The following is a 21241-nucleotide window of genomic DNA, read 5'->3' as shown; positions in this document are numbered from 1 at the left end:
TTGTACATACTCTTACAATTTACATTTTCACAATTATTACAATTTCCAGAGTTTTATTACCTGGTTCATGAATTTTTAACAGCTATTAAAAAGTTATTTACTTTACTTAATTATTTATCATTCTGCTGGTTCTTTCAGCAGAATAAAATAGTTACAAAATTCAGTAATCCCTAGGGATTTACATTCTGTGCTTTATACTATTCAGTTATGTGGGGAGAAACATAAAAATGAAATGCTTATGTTCAGCTAAATAACAATTTACTCAACATGAAAGTTGCTGCTGCTGCTGCTGCTAAGTCACTTCAGTTGTGTCCGACTCTGTGTGACCCCATAGACGGCAGCCCACCAGGCTCCCCCGTCCCTGGGATTCTCCAGGCAAGAACACTGGAGTGGGTTGCCATTTCCTTCTTACAGCGTCTCAAACAAGCTTTCTTCAACTTTACAAACACTACTTTCCTATTTGTGTGAAAAACAAAATTTTAGGTCATGATGAAAATTTTCTAATGAATATTACTATTTATAATGTGAAGAGGTATTTAGGGCAAACATTCAGCTTCCTACCACATTCCTACATAAGATCAAAATAAAATGGCTCCAGATTAGATCAGACACATACTAGGCACTGCTGCATAAATGGTTACTGCTGACAAGGGATTCACAAATTAAAACTCATCTGACATTAAATGGTAATTTAGGCCTAGGATCCATGTATTGGGCTTAACTCACTGCCAAGGAAGGAAGGAGTAACAAACAATACAATGTCACAGTTCAGAAGAAAAAGTGAAGGGCTCTTCACTAGCTACAGTTACTTCACTGTTTTTCAGGGCATTTAAGATTTCCCAGTTGGAAGGATGAAGAAGCCCTCTTTCATTTTCAAAGAGTAGAAAAAACACAAGTGTTCACACATGCTGCTCAGTGAAGGTCAAAGGTGAGCAACATATCCTCACCCTCTGAATAAATCAGACTCAGTTTCCTTAATCACCTTCTTCTGTCTTAACTGGAAGAGCATGCCTCTATTAAGCGCCACTCTGAATCCCCAAGAGAAACCTAAAGATTCCACCTAGAATTTTGGTCTAAATTTCAACTGAGAATCAAATTGTTTATGCCAGAGCACAGGCTTTGATTGTGCTTAATTAGCCTTAGATAGACAGGTCCATTGATCATACTTAATTCACCTCCACAGGTGGGTCCAGAGCAGTTCAGTCCTCACCTGAGCTGTAGCTGTCAGTCGATGACTGGGAAATCGAACGAGACAGAGAGCGACGTCCAATTTTGGTGGGACGTTTATTGAATTCTTGCTTCTGGTCAGCAAATTGGATCTGCTAAGAAAAAGAACTCTAGTTACATAAAGGAAAAGAACATCCATTTTGTGATACCAAATCAATGCTTACCTTCCCTCACAGCTGATCTGTTTGTACTGACCCACATATGGAATCTTAAGAGACACACTGGAGAAAATGATTTTTCATTCTTCTCTGTTTCTATCAAGTTTAAATCTTTGAACCACTCTCTGACTATGTATCTTTTGCGATAAAAGGGAGAATGGGATATTCTGATTAAAATAAATGGTTAGAAAGTTGAGTCATACTCAGCAAACTTTTCTATAGTTTCACTGAAAATTAAAGCTGGAAAGAATCATTGAGACTATATATTCCAGTCTTAAGGCTTCCCAGGTGGCTCAGCAGATAGAATCCACCTGCCAAGCAGGAGATACCAGAGACTTGGGTTCAATCCCTAGGTAGGGAAGATCCCCTGGAGTAGGAAATGGCAATCCACTCCAGTATTCTTGCCTGGAGAATTCAATGGACACAGGAGCCTGGCGGACTACAGTACATGGGCTGCAAAGAGTTGGACACAACTGAAGCTACTGAGCACGGACATACACATTCCAACCTTTTAAGATACGAAACTATAAGATAAAGAAAGGTAAACTGACCTGCCTTAAGAGTCTCAGGAAATAGTATGGTATAATGAAAAAAAAAAGCTTTCTATTCATACAGACCTTTCTGGAACTGCATTCAAACCTTGGTTATGCCACTCATTAGCTGTATGATGTTCATCAAGATGTTTTGTGACCCCCATTCTTCTCATAAATACAACAAAGGTGAAAGTATTTCAAAAGTTTTAGAGAGGGTTATACAAAACAATGTGTGTAAACTGTGAAACTCAGCAGGAGATTCAACTCATCCCTGGCTCCCCAACTCCCACCCCTACAAATTTTCTTTCTCGTAACTCTTGCAGGTAGTCACTTTAGCTTTTCAAAGGCTTTCTAAAATGCATCAATTAGCTTTTCAGTACTAATAAGTATAGTAAACATTAATTTATTATTTTTAATGTTTGGTATCACAATAAACTAAAAGCTACAAGGTTGATAACTTATAAACTATAAAAGATGTAGGAGTAGATAACTAGACTGAATATGTATAAACCTCAATACTCCAGAGGTTGCATTTTGGACAATATCTGATAATGACTTTCTTGCAATTTTATCCCTTTCTCCTACTGTTGGAAGTTCCAGCTGATACTTTATAAAACTTTATAAGTCAAAGTTCATATCATTAAGCAAATATCTTTTCTTTTCTATTTCCCTAACTAAATGTTTGCATAATTGTTTAGATTATTCTGGATCCAACTGGCATGGAGGTGGGGAAAATCAAAGATGTGCCAACTGATTCTGCCTTTCCTGATAAAAAAGATGGTTGCTTACATGAAAGCAACAACTATTGGCTACATTTCCTGCAGTCAGAGGTAACTTGAGTCATTTGAGTATTCAGACCGACGCCAAATCAATTAGCATGCCTTTTCGGGGAATTCATAGCATTGTCATAGCTATTGTTGCTCAGTCGTGTTTGACTCTTTGGACTGCAGCCGCCAGGCTTCCCTGTCCTTCACCATCTCCCGAAGCTGTTCATAGCTTTAACAACCAATAAAGCCTGCATAGTACTTTAGAGTTTGCAAATTGTTTACAGCAACAGGAAAATTCACTAGGTTAGAAGCATTTCCCAAAATGAAAATAGCGAAATTAATTATTTTACTAAAATAGCAATTTATTCCAAAAAGAGAAAGTGCCCTTTCTGTGCACTCCCATGGAATGTACATGAACTCCCATGTACTTCCATCATTGTACAAACTAGGCTCCATAAAGGCAGGAGCTATGTATATTGCTGCTGCTGCTGCGTCACTTCAGTCGTGTCCGACTCTGTGTGACCCCACAGACAGAAGCCTACCAGGGTCCCCTGTCCCTGGGGTTCTCCAGGCAAGAACACTAGAGTGGGTTGCCACTCATCCTTATATCCTCAAATACAAACCCCTGATGTAACAGTCAACCTTGTGTCAAAACATTGAACCTTACCCTATCTTCAGTCTATACTTGACTGAATATTAAGTAACCATAAATCAAGTCTGAAGTTAAAGAATTTTTAAGAGGAAAACAAAAGTCAGGAAGGGGAGGGATGTGAGTAAGAAGATGAAGAGGGAAGTAGCAGTCAAGCTCAAAATCCTGGCTTCCATTTCACCAACCTTGTCAAAACAATGACATATCTTTATTCTTTTTTAGAAGCCCATCAAGGAAAATGAGCTGTCATTGACTTTCCAAAGGCCACGATGAGTCATTAATTTCAGCAGAGCCTACTTTTAAAAAAGTGGAACAGACAGACCCTGCCTTAGATATATACCACCCCCTCCCACCCACACACCACTAGAAGGGGTCACTATACTTTTCTAGATTTGTAGGATTAGAGAGGGTGGGCACACATCCATTTGTTGTTTAGTCACTAAGTAATGTCCAACTCTTTGTGACCCTGTGGACTATAGCCTGCCAGGCTCCTCTGTCCATGGGATTTCCCAGGCAAGAATATTGGAGTAGGTTGCCATTTCCTATTACAGGGGATCTTCCTGACCCAGGGATTGAACCTGAGTCTCTTGTGTCTCGAGCACTGGCAGGCAGAGTCTTTACTGCAGAGCCTTCAGAGAAGCCCCACACTCATTTACCCCAACAGCATAGCCATCTAGCTGCACCATCATCTTAAACCAGTTTCCTTAAACTGAGTTCTCTCCTCTATTAAGCTCCTCACTACTTACAGTACTTTCTCCCACCTAGGTCGTGTTTTGGCTTTTTTCTTTTTTTTTGGCCACACCTTGCATGGGATCTTAACTCCCTGATCAGTGATGGAAACTGTGCCCCCTGAAATGGAAGTGCGGGGCTCTAACCCCTGGCCCCCACCAGCCCACCAGAGAATTCTTGAGTTTAGGCTATTTTTTGACACTAAACATTAGGCTATGTAGGCTTTATTCACTCAGAGACTTAGGGTTCTAAATCTTGTTACTTGTCAGACACTGACCTCAAGTTTCTTTGAGACAGAAGAATATTAGAAAGAGGCTAACCACTTATATATAATAAGCTATATAATTTCCCCAAGAAATAAATGCTTATCTTTTACTGTCAACCCATCATCCCTGGTGCCCACCTCCCATCAATAGTTAAAGTGCCATTACATTTTTCACTCTTACTTGTAATACAGTAATCTCCCCACCCTAGCTGGGGTACCCTGGTAGATTCTACCCCTAACTCTTCTACTTAACTGAAATCAAAAAGTCTTTTATGGGACCCCTCCTTATCTGTTTCAGAGAAGACTAATTCCAACAGGCTTCAAGGCAAGGAAGGGAAAGAGATTGTAGAGGAGCAGCTCACCTTATGCCAGAAGAAGGGACGAAAGCAGGAAAGAAGGGAAAAAGCAACTGGTCTTTTACAATAGTGGCTATAGCAGCAGCAAGACTGGTAAAGAAGAACTTAGCCTCACCTGGGCTTTAATCCCAGAGTTGCCATTGACAATGTATTTCTTCTTGCTGCTCAGCATAATAACATTACCAGCCCTACAGCCACCTCTCCAGTCCAGGGACCCTTGTGGCTAGGCCTTTAAACTTTTCTCATCAGCAATTCTGTTGGCTCTGGTTCCAGCTAGTTTTGTGTGTGTGTGCGTACGTGGTGGTGGTGGGGAGGGGGGGTTTGCCTTCCTTGGAAACCCTGAAGCAGCTCCAACAACCCCTCCAGCAGTAGAGCCCAATTTAATAAGGCATTTCTGTTAGTGGTTCCTGATTCTGGTGGCTGTTTTGCTTTTATTATTTTTTTTCCCCTAAACACCTAATTACACGGATCCTCTGACCTCTAAACCTTAACAAGTCCCTTGACAAGGCCCAACTTGCACGCGCATAACAATAGCTTATTTATATAACTGGTGCACTTTTTTTTTTGCCTGCTATAATTAACTTGCTAATTAGGTTCCTTTTTAACCTTACCTCCTCCTTTTCCAAGTCAGATGACTTTAGTTAACCTAGTCTCATTAGAAAAAAATTAACTACAGAGCCACTAAAGCAGTGAGGAATTTATAAAAACATTAAGAAAAAAAATGGAGCCAAGTACTCAGGCAGGCCCTAACCTACACTCTGTGTCTTTCTGTTGGTCAGACTGGGGACACTGGTTTCAGGTCTGTTACCAGGAAAATCAGCTTCCTCAGACGAGTGCTTTACTCGTAACTGTGCACCTTTTTATGCAGGTTTTGACATCTGGTTTCTAGTCCCATCCTAGGATAGTTGCTGATTAAGTGTCCAGTGATCTGCTTGCCTTTTTCAAAACCTGTTTCGTGGAAGGTGCAACTACAATAGGAAATTTCCTATTTTCTCGGAGCCCCCAGGGTCATAGCGACCTTGTTACATATCAAATAGTCAAATGAAGGGATGGCCCTTCTAGGTACACAGAGCAATATATACAGAGCAAAGGGAACAGGGAACTGCCAGGAGCCCAGGATGACAAAGAACCAAGTACACGTATACAGGGAGTTAGAAGTGGTGGGCATGCAGTTCAAGAAAATACAAGAGCTAGTTTGTGGAGACTTTTATGCCACGATAAATCTGGTAACTTTACAACTCATAAAAATATTCCACAGAAGATATAAAGCAAAATAGTGCACAAAAGTGACTCCCAATTAGTCATGAAAAGATGCTACGGGCTAATGCATATGAGTGACCAGTGCGCAGACAGGGAGCTAGAGAGGTATAGTCCCGGGAAGGCAGATGGACCAGATGAGAAGGGTAGGAGAACAAACCACTGACTATCTATCTAATAAACAATAATGCACCATGCATTTCTCCAGAGACCATTTCAGTTTATTTGTTTATCTGCTTGTTATTTTTAGTAATTTAATATCATTGCTCATCTCCAAGATATGGGAGAGTGACCCTAGAGAGAACCGGTAATTTATTTGTGAATTAGAATAGACGATTAAGAAAGGTGGTTAGTGATGTTGACATCTGCATGGCACCAGATGTGTCCGCAAATGGAGGAGAGGTTCATCATTGGAACGTGACCCTTGGAAGTGTCATATTGACAGTGCCACAGAAAATCACCGCTGCACTGACCAGGAGTGAGGCAATCTGACTGGGTTAGTTAGATCCCAGCAGAAGTCAAAGATCTTTCCACGTCTAGTTTAATTCATTTTCTGCTTATTTCCTCTGGTTTTCATAATAGATTGTTATTATGTATTGTTAATACATACTGATCTCCCCATTAGAAGACAAGTCTTTTGAACCAGGCCTCGGTTGTGAATCATTTCTGTATTCCCCCCAATGTCTCCTAGATGAAAGCGAAAGTGTTAGTTGCTCAGTCATGAGTGACTCTTTACAACCCCATGGACTGCAGTCCAAAAGGCTCCTCTGTCCATGGAATTCTCCAGGTAAAAATACTGGGGTGGGTTGCCATTTCCTTCTCCAGGGGTCTTCCATATAGATGCTGTTATGATGATAGCTTTAGAAATTATTTGGAATTGTTCACCTTCTTTGTAGTTATGCCATTTTAAATTTCCTAACTATACCACTCCAGCATTCTTGCCTGGAGAGTTCCATGGACAGAGTAGCCTGATGCACTACAGTCCATGGGGTCACAAAGAGTTGGATGTGACTGAGCTACTAACACTTTCTCTTTCACAAAATTCCAGATGTGATTTAAAAAATGTGAGTGCTCTCTGAGCACAAGAAAGAATATAAAATGATTCTTTTTTTAAGGATAATCTTTATTTTGAGAGAAAAGGTCCCTGGAAGAACAGAATAAGGGGAGGGGAATTAATATTTATTAAGAGCCTACTGTGCACAGGCCTGTATCTATTATTTCTATTAATCATTATAACAGTCTTAAAAAATTGGCATCATTATCCCCATTGACAAATTAGGAAAACACAAATGTACTGAGGGAACAAATGATTTGCCTGAAGTCTCACAGCAAGCAAGTGGGACTAGAAAGCGAGCCTGTGTTTATGTCAGAGCCGACACTCTTTCTACTACACCAAATTTTGTGATATTTATCTGAAGATCAAAAACTTCCCTGGTCCTAATTCAGGGTGTACTCAGCCCCACCTCATTCCTCTTAATTTATCTTGCTGTGTTGTGCTTAGTCGTTCAGTCCTGTCCAACTCTTTGCAAATCCATGGACTGTAGTCTGCCAGGCTCCTCTGTCTGTGGGGACCCTCCAGGCAACAATAATGGAATGGGTTGCCATGCCCTCCTCCAGGGGATCTTTCCAACTCAGGGATCGAACCCACAACTCCCACATTGCAGGCAGATTCTTTACCGGCTGAGCCACCATGGAAGCCCTAATTTATCTTAAATTTATTTAATTTAAAATTACTCCTTAAATTTACTTTCTTATTGGATTAGGTTTCAGAAAGGATATCATCCCAGATTATCTTGAGGCTCTGATCAAATTACAGTTCTGAAATGGCTAAATCATATAAGAATCTGAAATCTACCAGCCTTTTAATTAGCAGCTCTACCCAATGCGCTACCAAAAATTGAAATGGAAATTAACAGAACTCAAATACAGCTATTCACTGTCATCCATGAAAATCTTGGTCTCTTATTCACAATTTCAGGAAATGAGACGCACCAGTATTTTTCTGCTTGCTTGATGAGTCTCTAATCTGCTCCTCCTAACCAAGGATATGCACCCTAGTACACTCAGCTGGTTCCTCACTCAGATGAAAAGGAACTCCTTCTGGGCCTGAGCAAAGGGAGCTGCAGATCTACACCAAACACAACCAGACGACATTTTAGATTACTATCACTGACAGGAAAAGCCTTACCACTTAACAAGTTTATATCACTGACAGGAAAAGCCTTACCACTTAACAAGTTTATCTACCAAAGTAATTCTCAAATTTTAGATACATCAAAATCACCTAGTGGGTTTATTAAAACGCATTGCTAGGCCCTATTCCAGAGCTTCTGATTTAGTTAATCTGGGTGGGGCCCAAGATTTTGCATTTCTAACAAGTTTCCAGGTGATGCTGATGCTGCTGGCCTGGGGACCACACTTTAAGAACCACTGCTAGAACACTCCAAGCATGATTAAAGTCACCGTAATTCTTAACTCTCTCCGTAACCAACCATGTTATCCTACCTATGGCTGTAACCATGGAGCATATTCATAGGCAAAAAAAGTTATTTCGAAGATTAGAGAAAGGAATGAGGTGATCCTTTCTTTATACACAACATAGGATATAGAGAACTGGATCTAATTCTGATTTCCACAACTGAAGGCTAAGAACAGATGATTAATGCATTAAAAAAAATTAGGACTCATGGGGAGGATAGAAGATCTATTTACCCTACAGAGGAGCACATCAAGAGAAACAAATTAATTCCTTTTCAAATACATAAAGCAGTACTACATACAAAGAATGGTGATCAGCGGTTCTCTCTCTGTATCTCTATTTCTTAACGTTTCCAGTACTGAACATCTGTAACCCTGATTTGTAAAATAAGAACAATAATACCTACTTTGTCTGTCTCAAGTGTGTGCTGAGAAAATAAAATAATGTCTGTGAAAAGGTTTTGGAGGTGACACACTGGTACACAAATATAACATATTAACATTTCTATTTTTTTAGGTTCAAAGGTCTTCACTTAGAGTCCATGGATGTCCAGATGCTCTAAAACAGAATGCAAAAAGTTTGTGTGTCTATTTTCCTGTGGAGTGGGCCACAGTTTTCATCAGTTTCTCAAGTGGGTCTCTGCTTTAAGTGTCAATTCTGATCCAGAGTTATAGTGAAACTACCTCTACTACCATTTAGCAGATACCTTAAAGGTTTTTGTCCTACTTGCAAGTAGATATGGTTCAAGCATTCTTAGAAACATTGCTCCCTTCCAAGCCAAATGAGCTGCTGGAACAAATTCTTCAACTATAAAAGGGATTACTTCTAGCCAAAAGAAAACCAGGTAACCAGTTGGCTGGGTACTCAATCAAGAAAGTGAATCAGATTTCCTACGGAAAAGTACTAGGTACCACAAAGAGCTTAAGTGGGAGGAGGAAGTATTAAGAAGTAGAAACTTAAAAAAAGGTTACCGATGATCTCCATGCTCGTAAGACAGGAGGTATTTTCACCTACCACTAGGGACTAAACATTTCTCAGGGTAAGTGAAAATATATTAATAAGGACAATCTTTAAAAGGATGAGTTTCCCAGCCTTTTAGCAATAAAACTGCCTGAATAAGCTATATGAAAAGAGCTGGGGAGCACAGGCTCTAGCAGAAGTTTTCCAGTGACTGATGGAATAGTAACTTGAAAGTCTACTTGTCAAGTCTCAAGACTGCTCTTCAGATTTCATCTTGGCTTATTTCCCTGCTAGGAGTCAAAGATGTGAGTACTGTCAGCTTCTGTCTGTGGTCTTGAGTCCTATCTTCTGAGGGATATGCCAGTGCCTTTTTGCTACAGATCATTTATAAGAAGGGAGGTATTATAATCCACCCTTTCTGCTAAATTTTCCCGCTGAAAGAAAGTTTGAGAGCCTTGTCATATTTCCTCTGGGGGCAAGGATAGTTCTCAGCGGAAAGTTCATTACGTTAATATGTAAACTGGAACATAAGTCGTTTGTTAAAAGCTTTCTTCAATCGAAATTTTGACCCAATGTGATAACTGGCGCCAGGGTTCCCTCTTGGGGATTAAAAGGTACTCCAACATGTCACAGGTAAGGTCTGGAAATCTATAGGCAGTACGCTAGAGAATGCTCAGTGGCTCATTTTGGTGACTAAGTGGATACTGGTAGCAGCCTAAAGAAGCACTTCCAGACCAGGTCAGAAATGAACAACTTATGTGATATCTGAAAGCAAGCCTCAAGAGGTTAATCTCTGGCAAGGGAATAATTTAGAGGATAAAACTGAGTTATTGAGGCCAAGCCCCTCCCTACTTTGTCTCATTATTGCTAAAAAAAAAAAAAAAAAAACTACTGATCAAAGTAGATCAAAAAAAACCTACTGATCTACTGATACAAATCTTCGTGATTTTTGAGAGAGAGAGAGAGATCAGGAAATTGCTAAATAAAAGAGGTGCCATGCTGAAAACAAAGCAGAGCTGTGCTTTATTAAAGAATATTTTCTAAAAGTTGAGAAGTCTTAGGTCATATCTCTTGAGCAGTAGTCATACTAATTCCTTTAGTACAGTTATCCTGTTCAGATAAATAAAGAGAAGGTGAGTAGGTAAAAATCCAGTAGGAGCTCCTCTTGAGAAGATGTGCTTGGCAGGTAAGACAGCGAGGTATATTATTTATGAGAATAAGAGTTACTGTAAAACTTATGTTGATTGAGTTGACATACTAGTGTTCTGTGAAATTCTTCTGTAATATTCTCATAAGAGAAGTTACAAAGGTTAATATCTTCATGTGGGCTCTCAGTTAAGAAAACCAGAATTCCTATTTCCCCTTCTTGGTATCAGTGAATGGCTGGAAATTCAAACACAAACTTAAAAATCCAACTAGAGGGACTTCCCTGGTGGTCCAGTGGGAACTGGACCTAGGATTCTATGCTTCCAATGCAGGGGGCCTGGGTTCAATGCCTGCATAGGGAACTAGATCCCACATGGTACAACTAAAGACCCAGAGTAGCCAAATAAATAAAAATAAATATTTACAAAGAAATCCAACTAGAATTATTATTTGAATATTTTCCCGTTATTCTAAAACACTATACTATTTGAAATAAGCTTTTGGATGAGTAGGATTTCTTTAGATCAAATATTTTAAAACTGAGTACAAGGTTCTAGAACAACATTAAGAACAACAACAGGAATAACCCTAGCAGAAATAATAATAGTTGGTATGCGAATCAAAATGTGGGCTCATCAGTTGGGCCTTGGTTAGGTCTACTATATACTCAGACTCATTATTGGTGGTCACTTCTCTAAGTCCATAATTCCATAAACACTGAAAAGAACTTGGAATGTGTTGCATATAGTCTAAGCAGTTTTCAATAGGGAAATATATATACATTACACATATTTTATGGGGATCCCCAGGTGGTGCTAGTGGTAAAGAATCCACCTGCCAATGCAGGAGATGCAAGAGACATGGGTTTGATCCCTGGGTTGGAAAGATTCCCTGGAGGAGGGCATGGTAACCCACTCCAGTATTCTTGCCTGGAGAATCCAATGGACAGAGGAGGCTGGCGGGCTAAAGTCCATGAGGTCCCAAGGAGTTGGATACGAATAAAGCAACTCAGCATGCATACATACATATTATATATATATACACCACAGATTGGTATATAGACTGTAAGAAATCAGGCTAAACCTGGAAGAAAGCAGTTAGGAACATAAAGGTGGTTGCTATTTTTATATAAAAAACTAAAGTTGGATCAAAAATACTAGGTTTTAGTGATGGTTCTTATCAACAAATAACTTATTAAAAACATTCATCAAGCAAATAAAGTATTTTAAAGAATAGTACCAAAGGAGCTATATAGGGACTTCCCAGCAGTCCAGTTGTTAAGATTCCATGCATCCACTGCAGGGGGCATGGGTTTGATCCCTGGTTGGGGAACTAAGATCCCATGTGCCATACAGCACAGCCAAAAAATAAAGAGAGAGTTTTATAGTTCCTGCCTTTTAGAAAGACATGTACAAGAATACCTGGGGAAATGTTTTGACTGGCAGGAGAAAACTAGGCAGATAGGGGATAAACTACTTAAATCTTTTCAGACTTGAGAGAGATGGCGAGCACACCATTTCCACAAGTTGTTTTTGTTTTTTCCCTCCTCTCTGTTCTTTTTCTTTACCCCCATGAGAAATAAATTAGCATCTGCTTGTAAACAGAATGCAAAGCAATCACAGTGTAATACAATCCATGCAGTACACCAGGAGCAGTGGGGAAGCTCTAACCCAGTCCAGACAACAGGGCAATAGGCCCTTCCAGCTCACTCATAATTTAAAAATAATTTAAAAAAAAGAAAAAGGAAAGAAAGCAGCAGGAGTGACCCAGGAATTACTCAGAAATTACAGTAATAACTGTTTTCCCAATCACAGCTCTTGGGAGGGACTTCTCACAATGACCCCTATTCTTGTCATTATCAAGAAACAGAGGAAAAAGCAAAGTGACCAAAGAACTCACCATCCACTCAGGCATGTGAAAAGCTGAGGCGCCCTCATTACTGTCCCCATTCTCCATAGTGCAGGCTTGGGTAATCTATGTCCTGAAGCAAAAGGGAAAGCTGGCTTGGAAATGCCCGAGTTTTCTAAATGTCCAAAAAGCAGAGCCAAATCTAGTGATTCAGGAGTTCACAGTATCTAGCAGAAGCTGCATCCCCTTTAAAAGGCTTCCTATTAAAATCAAGATCATTAGTCAACTGCCTGACGAGCCCCTTGACTGGCCAGGTGCAAACCTTCTGCTTCTGATTCAAAATCAGAGCCGATACAAGGTTCTATACCCAGGCAATGAACTTTCCATGTAGTACTCACTAATGCTACCCGAACAGTATCCCCTCCTCCCCGGTGGGGACTTTCTGCAGCAGCAATTAGGCTTCCTCTTTTTCCCTGTGTATAAGGCACTTGTTAACTTTCTCCCGCCCCTCAGGATGCGTCACTGGAGGTGCTGATACCAAGATCAATAAGGATCGAGGTCAAGAAGGCACACCCATTTCTGGAGAGTTGCTTGATTTGGACCTGCACAGTAAACAGGCGTTTCCTTGAAATCGAGTTCCTTATGACTTTCAAGTTTAAACAGTTATACAGAAGCTCCCCATCTGCTCACACCAGGGGTCTGGCACCAAACCCAGGCATATCTCAAGTTAAATTCTTACTGCACAGGAGATTCGGATGGAGCTGGAGAGGATTTCTGGCAAAATCAAAACTTAGAAGCTATAAAGAAAGTTCTAGGACCACAGCTCCCTCTGCTGGCTTGCTGTGCTATGCAAGTATAAGGGCCTTCAGCTACAGAGATAAAGATGCCCACTTATAAATTAGCTGCTTCCCTGAGGCTAGTCAGGAGCTACCACAGAGTAGGTAGGTTTAGGGGAAACCAGCACTTCCAAATCAGACTAGTGCTGTCTCTTTATTTTATGCACAGGAGTTTATGCCTCCCAATCCCCTATCCCTCTTTCTCTTTCCTCACTGGTAACCAGTCCCATCACTTCATGGCAAATAGATGGAGAAACAATGGAAACAGTGTCAGACTTTATTTTGGGGGGCTCCAAAATCACTGCAGATGGTGATTGCAGCCATGAAATTAAAAGATGCTTACTCCTTGGAAGGAAAGTTATGACAAACCTAGACAGCATATTAAAAAGCAGAGACATTACTTTGTCAACAAAGGTCCGTCTAGTCAAGGCTATGGTTTTTCCAGTAGTCATGTGTGGATGTGAGAGTTGGACTATAAAGAAAGCTGAGCACCAAAGAATTGATGTTTTTGAACTGTGGTGTTGGAGAAGACTCATGAGAGTCCCTTGGACTGCAAGGAGATCCAACCAGTCCATCCTAAAGCAGATCAGTCCTGGGTGTTCGTTGGAAGGACTCATGCTGAAGCTGCAACTCCAATACTTTGGCTGCCTGATGCAAAGAGCTGACTCATTTGAAAAGACCCTGATGCTGGGTAAGATTGAGGGCATGAGGAGAAGGGGACGACAGAGGATGAGATGGTTGGATGGCATCACCGACTCAATGGACATGAGTTTGGGTGAACTCCAGGAGTTGGTGATGGACAGGGAGGCCTGGTGTGCTGCAGTTCACAGGGTCGCCAAGAGTCGGACACAGTTGAGCGACTGAACTGAACTGAACTGCTACAGGGACTTTCCAGGTGGCGCTAGTGGTAAAGAATCCATCTGCCAATACAGGAGCTGCAGGAGATGTGGGTTTGATCCCTGGGTCAGGAAGATCCCCCAGAGAAGAAAATAGCAACCCACTCCAGTATTCTTGCCTGGGAAATCCCATGGACAGAGGAGTCTGGCGGGCTACAGTCCATGGGGTCTCACAGAGTTGGACACGACTGAGCACACATACACCGCACATACAGGAATATAGCCAATACTGTAAAATAATTTTCAGTGGAGTATAATCTATAAAAATATTGAATCACTATGCTGTACATCTGAAACTAATATAATATTGTAAATCAACTACACTTCTTTTTTTTTTTGCCACACCACATGACTTGTGAGATCTTAGTTCCCTGACCAAGGGCCCTTGACAGTGAGAGCAGGAGTTCTAGCCATTGAACCACCAGGGAATACTCTATATTTCAATTTTTTAAAAAGATTAGTGCCACCTGTAAGCCCCTATTCAATGCTGTTTTTTATTCACAGGTCTTGTTTCTGAAATAGGATGCCAATACAGTAGTCTTTAGGACGTCAGAAGCTGTTTCCTCCTTATGTCCCCATACCAGTTCCCTCCTCCCTACACACTTCAGAAATGTGGAAATAAGACAAAACTAGAAAAAAGGTGACCTAATCTTTTTTCTGTGTGTGCTCAGTCATGTCCAACTCTTTGCGACCCCATGGACTGTCACCCACCAGGTTCCTCTGTCCATGGGATTTTCCAGGCAAGAATCCTGGAGTGGGTTGCCATGCCCTCCTCCAGGGGATCTTCTCAACCCAGGGATCAAATCTGCATCTCTTATGTCTCTAGTACTGGCAGGATTCTTTACCATTGTGCCACCAGGTAAGTCCTTTCTATTTTACCTTCTTAATTAATTCCTAAAGTATATTATCCAATGAGAGTACCACAGATTTCATTTGGTCCCCTTTAAGAACAAGGGACTCCTTACAGTGTTAAGTCCCACTGCAGAGATAATTTCTCTGGAGTTGACAGTCATAATATTGTGATTAGGATTATAGTTTCATTGCCCTTTAGGGTCTTTCCTGGTTAGGAGAATGGTCCTTTAGATACAGAATGAAGGAGAGGAAGGAAACTTCTAGGGAAGAGATGCCAGAAAGGGCAGAATTCAAATGACTGACCTGGCGGTCGAGACTAGAGAAAAAGGCAATTGAAAACAGAAGGGGACCACTGGACCAGGTGAATGCAGAGGTGTCAAAGGATTAGAGATCACAAGGCAGGTGGAGAGCAGATGCAATAAGAAGAGAAAATAGCAAGGATGGAAGTAAAGGAAGTTGTGGTCACGGAGGAGCTATGGAGTGAAGCAATGAATGACAGCAAGATAAAGAAAGCCAGTGAAATGAAGGCATGATCTGAGGCCAGGGTTTCAGTTTTGATAAGGCCATCTGTGATCAGAGTGTCAGATTTGATAAAGTGGATTAAAAGGAAGACTATTTTTTTAGTGTAAGTTTTTAACTAAAATAGACTTCATTTGAAAACTGCAACCTTCTTTTACCTTATACTTATTACCTTCTTTCTGTAATGACTCTGAAACAAAAATAAAACAGTACCTATTACAACTGAGAACTGAAAGTCTATTAATGGAGTGGGACTGTATAAGGCACAGGGTATAGGTTTAAGTACTATGAATAGTTATAAGGTTGTTTTCATTCTAATTTAATTTTAATTTTTTTAAGGAAAATTTAATTTTACTAAAAGTGCCTTAAAAGATATACCTGTAGCTAGAGCAGGAGTGAGACCCCTGCATGTGATTATCTATAATAACCAGCCTTAACATTTAGGAGTTTGCAACTTCAAAAGGATACACAAACTGCATCTGCTCCTGTGGCCTTCAAGTTTTACAGAAATTGAGTGTGTGAACAGCTCAAAGGAATCTCATTTCCACTCTAAGAAGAAGAGCAACCTGAAGTTCTATGTGCTAGTGGCGTTCCTACCTTGACACTAGTATCATCATGAAATTAATCAGACAACTTGCTGGAGAGAATATATGCTTGAGGCTGGAGAGGAAAGGACAAAAAGTTAATATGTCCAGGGCCCAAAGTCAAAAACAACCAGAAGTAACTACAATGTGGTGAAGAAGTAACTACGATGGCAGAAGAGTTTTAGACAGGGGGCAATAAATCTGAAGCCCGGAGAGTCATAAGGCACAGGGCAAAGAATACAGGAATGTGACCCTGTTTTCTATTCCTGGCTTGTCACTAATAGTTTTATTAGGTTTTGGCAAGTCACCTAGAGTACTCTCTTCTTCAGTTTCCTTATTACAAAATAAGAGGGAGGTGGGTAAGAGGGCACCGTGGAAGGTGAGAACTGGTTCCTTCCAGTTCTGACATTCAGTATTTCTAATCCATCTGTTTTCTCAATGTCATAAGAAAAAGCAATAACTACTCCTTAGTCACCTAAGTTACAGCTTATTGTAGACGCTAAGGTTCCTAACCATCAGAGTCCAAAGTTCCATCTGGTCAATTATGAGACTGGCTGAAATTGCTAGACTTTAAATCTCTTTTGCCCCTTCAAACTTGAAATGCCCATGTAACCTGAGCAACTGGAGTCGTTAAGTCCTCACACCCCCAACTTAAATGTCAGACATTCCACCTCTCAGTTCTTCAGTGATCTTAAGACTCATATCCCACAGGTATTTTTATATTTCATACATGGTCTTAAAGACCACAGGCTTTAAGAGTTGGATTGTTGTTGTTATTCAGCCGCTAAGTCATGTCTGACTTTTATGACTCCATAGACTGCAGTATGCCAGGTTTCCCGGTCCTTCACTATCTCCCAGAGTTTACTCAAACCCATGTCCATTGAGTCAGTGATGCTATCCAACCATCTCACCCTCTGTCAACTCTTGGGTTTAAACACTAGCTCCACTACTTACAAGCACTGTATCTAACTTTTTATAACTTTTTGAGTCTTTGCTTCCTCATCTATAAAACAGGTAATAAAACTCTCCTCACATTGATGTTCAGTTCAGTGTCCGGCTCTTTGTGACCCCATGGACTGAAGCCAGGCCTCCTTGTCCATCACCAACTCCTGGAGTTTACTCAAACTCATGTCCATTGAGTCCGTGATGCCATTCAACTATCTCATCCTCTGTTGTCCCCCTCTCCTCCTGCCTTCAATCTTTCCCATCATCTGGGTCTTTTCTATTGAGTTAGTTCTTCTCATCAGTTGGCCAAAGTATTGGAGTTTCAGCTTCAGCATCAGTCCTTCCAATGAATATTCAGGACTGATTTCCTTTAGGATAGACTGGTTGGATCTCCTTGAAGTCCAAGGGACTCTCAAGAGTCTTCTTCAACACCACAGCTCAAGAGCATCAATTCTTCAGTGCTCAGCTTTCTTTATAGTCCAACTCTCACATCCACACATGACTAATGGAAAAACCATAGCCTTGACTAGAGGGACCTTTGTTGGCAAAGTAATGTCTCTGCTTTTTAATATGCTGTCTAGGTTTGTCATAACTTTTCTTCCAAGGAGCAAGCGTCTTTTAATTTCATGGCTGCAAGCACCATCTGCAGTGATTTTGGAGCCCCCCAAAATAAAGTCAGTCACTGTTTCCCCATCTATTTGCCATGAAGTGATGGGACCTGATGCCATGATCTTAGTTTTCTGAATGTTGAGTTTTAAGCCAACTTTTCCACTCTCCTCTTCCACTTTCATCAAAGACTCTTTAGTTCTTCTTCGCTTTTTGCCACAAGAGTGGTGTCATCTGCACATTGATGTTATATAGATTAAATAATACATGTAATGGGCTTCCCAGGTGGCATCAGTGGTAAAGAACCCACCTGCCAATGATGGAGATATAAGAGATGTGAGTTCAATCCCTGAGTCAGGAAGATTCCCTGGAGGATGTGGCAGCTGCCCACTCCAGTATTTGTGCCTGGAGAATCCCATGGACAGAGGAGCCTGGTGGGCCATGGTGCATAGGGTTACAAAGGACATGACTGAAGCGATTTACCACACATGCATGCAATACATATAATACAAAGCACTCAGCATAGTGCCAGGGAACTATTTTATCCAAAACTAGGCATAGCAGAGTAGTACCAGGTGAATTTGAATCTTGATTCATCTGTTACCAACTGTGTAACCTTAGGCATATTACTTATGCCTTGTGCCTCTGTTTTCTCATCTTTAAAATGGGGACATTAAGAATCTCTTCTTAGAGGATTGCTGATAATATCAAATAAATTAACATATATAAAACACATAGAACAGTGCCTGGAACTCATCAGTGCTATTTAACATTTACTATTATTATTAATAAATATAACACGTACATTCCCCCAACACACTCAAATACATATTTTCTTCTTATACACAGTAAAATCTTTCAGTGGAACCATACTGGGTGCCTGTCATGCACCAAGCAGCACAGAAAGTCAGTCCCTGCCTTCATGGTTCAGGAGACAGGCAATTAAATAATTACCAAAAATAAAGTGTGAAAAGGGATAAAGTAAAATTGTTACGGGAGAATATGGCAAGGGTACCAGTTATGCCTACTGGGAGTGTCACATCAGAAAAGCTCTGTTTAAGCTGAAAGGTAATGGATGAGGAGGGGTACCTGGTGTGCATTGGTGGGGAGGGTGAGTGCAATTCCACACAGAACGAAGAACATGTTCTCCACATACTCCCCTGCAATCTGTCCTGTTATCTTCACACAAGTGTCTAAAGCCTGACCATCATCCTATCCATCTAAATCAGTGCTTCTTAAACTTGAACGTGCCTACAAATTGTTTGGTGATCTTGTCAAAAATGCCAATTCTGCTTTAGTCAATCTGGAATAGGTCCCAAGCTTCTACATTTTTAACAGTTCTCAGATGATGCCAACACTACTCTCCTACACAACAGGGCCTAGGTAACTCCATTGCTGTAACACTCCACTTCAATTCACTAAAATAACTTACTCATCCATGATTATCATCAGCACGATTAAAGTCTGATCACATAATTTCCTCATTCATAATGCCTCAATAGATCCCCACTATCTTCCAAATACATTCCAAACTCCTTAGCATGACATACAAGACCCTTCATGATTTAGCCTCTGCAAATCCCTGAGCCTCACCCCTCAGCTCTCTGAATTCCCTTCATCCCTACTCTGAACACACACACTCTAACTTCCTTCAGCACGTATTACCAGCTCCAGGTTTAGGTCAAGAATCAGTTCTAGGGAATTCACTGGTGGTCAGTGGTTAGGACTCTGTACTCTCACTGCTGGGGGCCTAGGTTCAATTCCTGATTGGGGAATTAAGATTCCACAAACTGCGTGACATGACCATAAAAAAAAAAAAAAGAATCAATTCAATGAGTTATTGAGTAATCACCCAAACTGATCTCGATTACAGCACATATCAGTGCTGATACTATAACTAAACATTTACTTATTTCCACACTAGAACTATAATTTGAAGGAAGAGATTATGTGTCTCATTTCTGTATTCCAAGCACATAGCAACCAATGAATATGCGCTGAATTTTTTTAAAAAATGAACTTACTCAGAGAATGGCTAGCTTAGAGTAAAGCCCCAGATGAATAAAACACATGACAGTCATCCGAAGGGTAAGAGCAAGGAAAAGGGATGCAGGTGTAAGAATGGACAAAGCCACAAACAACATCATAACAAAATTATGCCTAAGTACTCCAAAATATATCTCCTTACCACTGACGAATCCAGTCACTGTTACAATTAAGCAATTCAGAGACTACAATACACTAAATGGTGCATGCTTTCTTTCCCACTCCCTGTTAAGTCCTCTAGAATCTGGGAGTGGAGTGTGGACTTAAATCTTCAACCTCTATGACACAGCTCCTAGGGTTCCATTTAGGTCAGAGTTCAGTTTGCTGCGTGGTTAGCACCTCGAGCTAAAACTAACCTCAAAAAGCAGTCAAGTTTAAACTTGAAAGCTTCTTAAACATGAAAACAAGGAGAATCAGAGCAGACAGGGATGTGAACGCAGGGCTCTGAAGTCTCTCACAGAGTGGAAAGTAGGGGGAGGGTAGGAAGGGTGTAGGATAAGATAATGAAGCGCAATGCCATTAAATAAATGTGGAATTAGACCACTCACTACATTGTTTTTTTACAAATTTTTTCTTACTACATTATTTTTTAAAGATACTTTAAATTGAGGCATAACACCTACAGAAAAAGTACATAGGTCAAAAGTTACAGTTTGATAAACTTTCAAAAGTCAACACAACTCTGTAACCACTATTCAGATAAGGAAACAGAACATTACCAGCACCCCAGAGTCTTCTGCCTGTCCCCTCTCAGTCATCACTCCTCCCTAAAGATAATCTCTGATTCCTATCACCACATATCAATTTTGCCTATACTTGAACCTGATACAAATACCATAAAAGATGCACTTTTTTTCCTGCTCAATATATTTCTAAGAGTTATCTAAGTCTGTTGATTTAGCAGGAGTTCATTTATTTGTGAAGTGAAAAAGTGAGTGTTAGTCGCTCAGTCATGTCTGACTCTTTGCAACCCCATGGACTGTATAGCCTGCCAGGCTCCTCTGTCCATGAAATTCTCCAGGCAAGAATACTGGAATGGAAAGCCTTTCCTTCTCCAGGGGATCCTCCCAACCCAGAGATCGAACCCTGGTCTCCTGCACTGCAGGCAGATTCTTTACCAATGAGTCCCCAGGGAAGCCTAAAATACCCCCATTGCATGAATATTTGTAATTTATTGAATCCATTCTCCTGTTGAAAGTTGGTTTCAGTTTGGGGACCTTAAAAATAATGTTGCTGTGATTGTTTTTGTATATGTCATGTGGTACTCACATGGAAATATTTCTGTAGGACACAGGTACATATGTAGGAGAGGAACTGCTTAGGTTATAGGGTATGCATATGTCCAGCTAGGTAGATGACTTCCCTGGTGGCTCAGATGGGGTAAAGCGTCTAGCTTATAATGCGGGAGACCTGGGTTTGATTCCTGGGTAGGGAAGATACTCTGGAGAAGGCAATGGCAACCCACTCCAGTACTCTTGCCTGGAAAATCCCATGGACGGAGGAGCCTGGTAGGCTATAGTCCATGAGGTCACCAAGAGTCTGACACAACTGAGCGACTTCATTTTCACTTCACTTTCAGGTAG

General features: G+C 40.7%; 1 protein-coding gene across 2 annotated transcripts in view; it reads right to left on the bottom strand.

Annotated features, from left to right (window-relative positions):
- Window positions 1-21241, bottom strand: part of AHCYL2 (adenosylhomocysteinase like 2) — a 198003-nt gene that overhangs the window by 48717 nt on the left and 128045 nt on the right. The window contains exon 2 of one of the 2 annotated variants that reach the window (XM_055421245.2): window positions 1211-1322. In XM_055421245.2, the coding sequence (XP_055277220.2) occupies window positions 1211-1322 (112 nt within the window). The remainder of the gene's footprint in view (window positions 1-1210; window positions 1323-21241) is intronic. The other variant, XM_055421246.2, reaches the window with a different exon arrangement.

Source organism: Moschus berezovskii, chromosome 3 (assembly GCF_049115385.1).
Source record: "Moschus berezovskii isolate FMDL1 chromosome 3, NW_MosBer_1.0, whole genome shotgun sequence".
Lineage (NCBI taxonomy): Eukaryota > Metazoa > Chordata > Mammalia > Artiodactyla > Moschidae > Moschus > Moschus berezovskii.
This window is presented reverse-complemented; position numbering and strand designations above follow the sequence as displayed.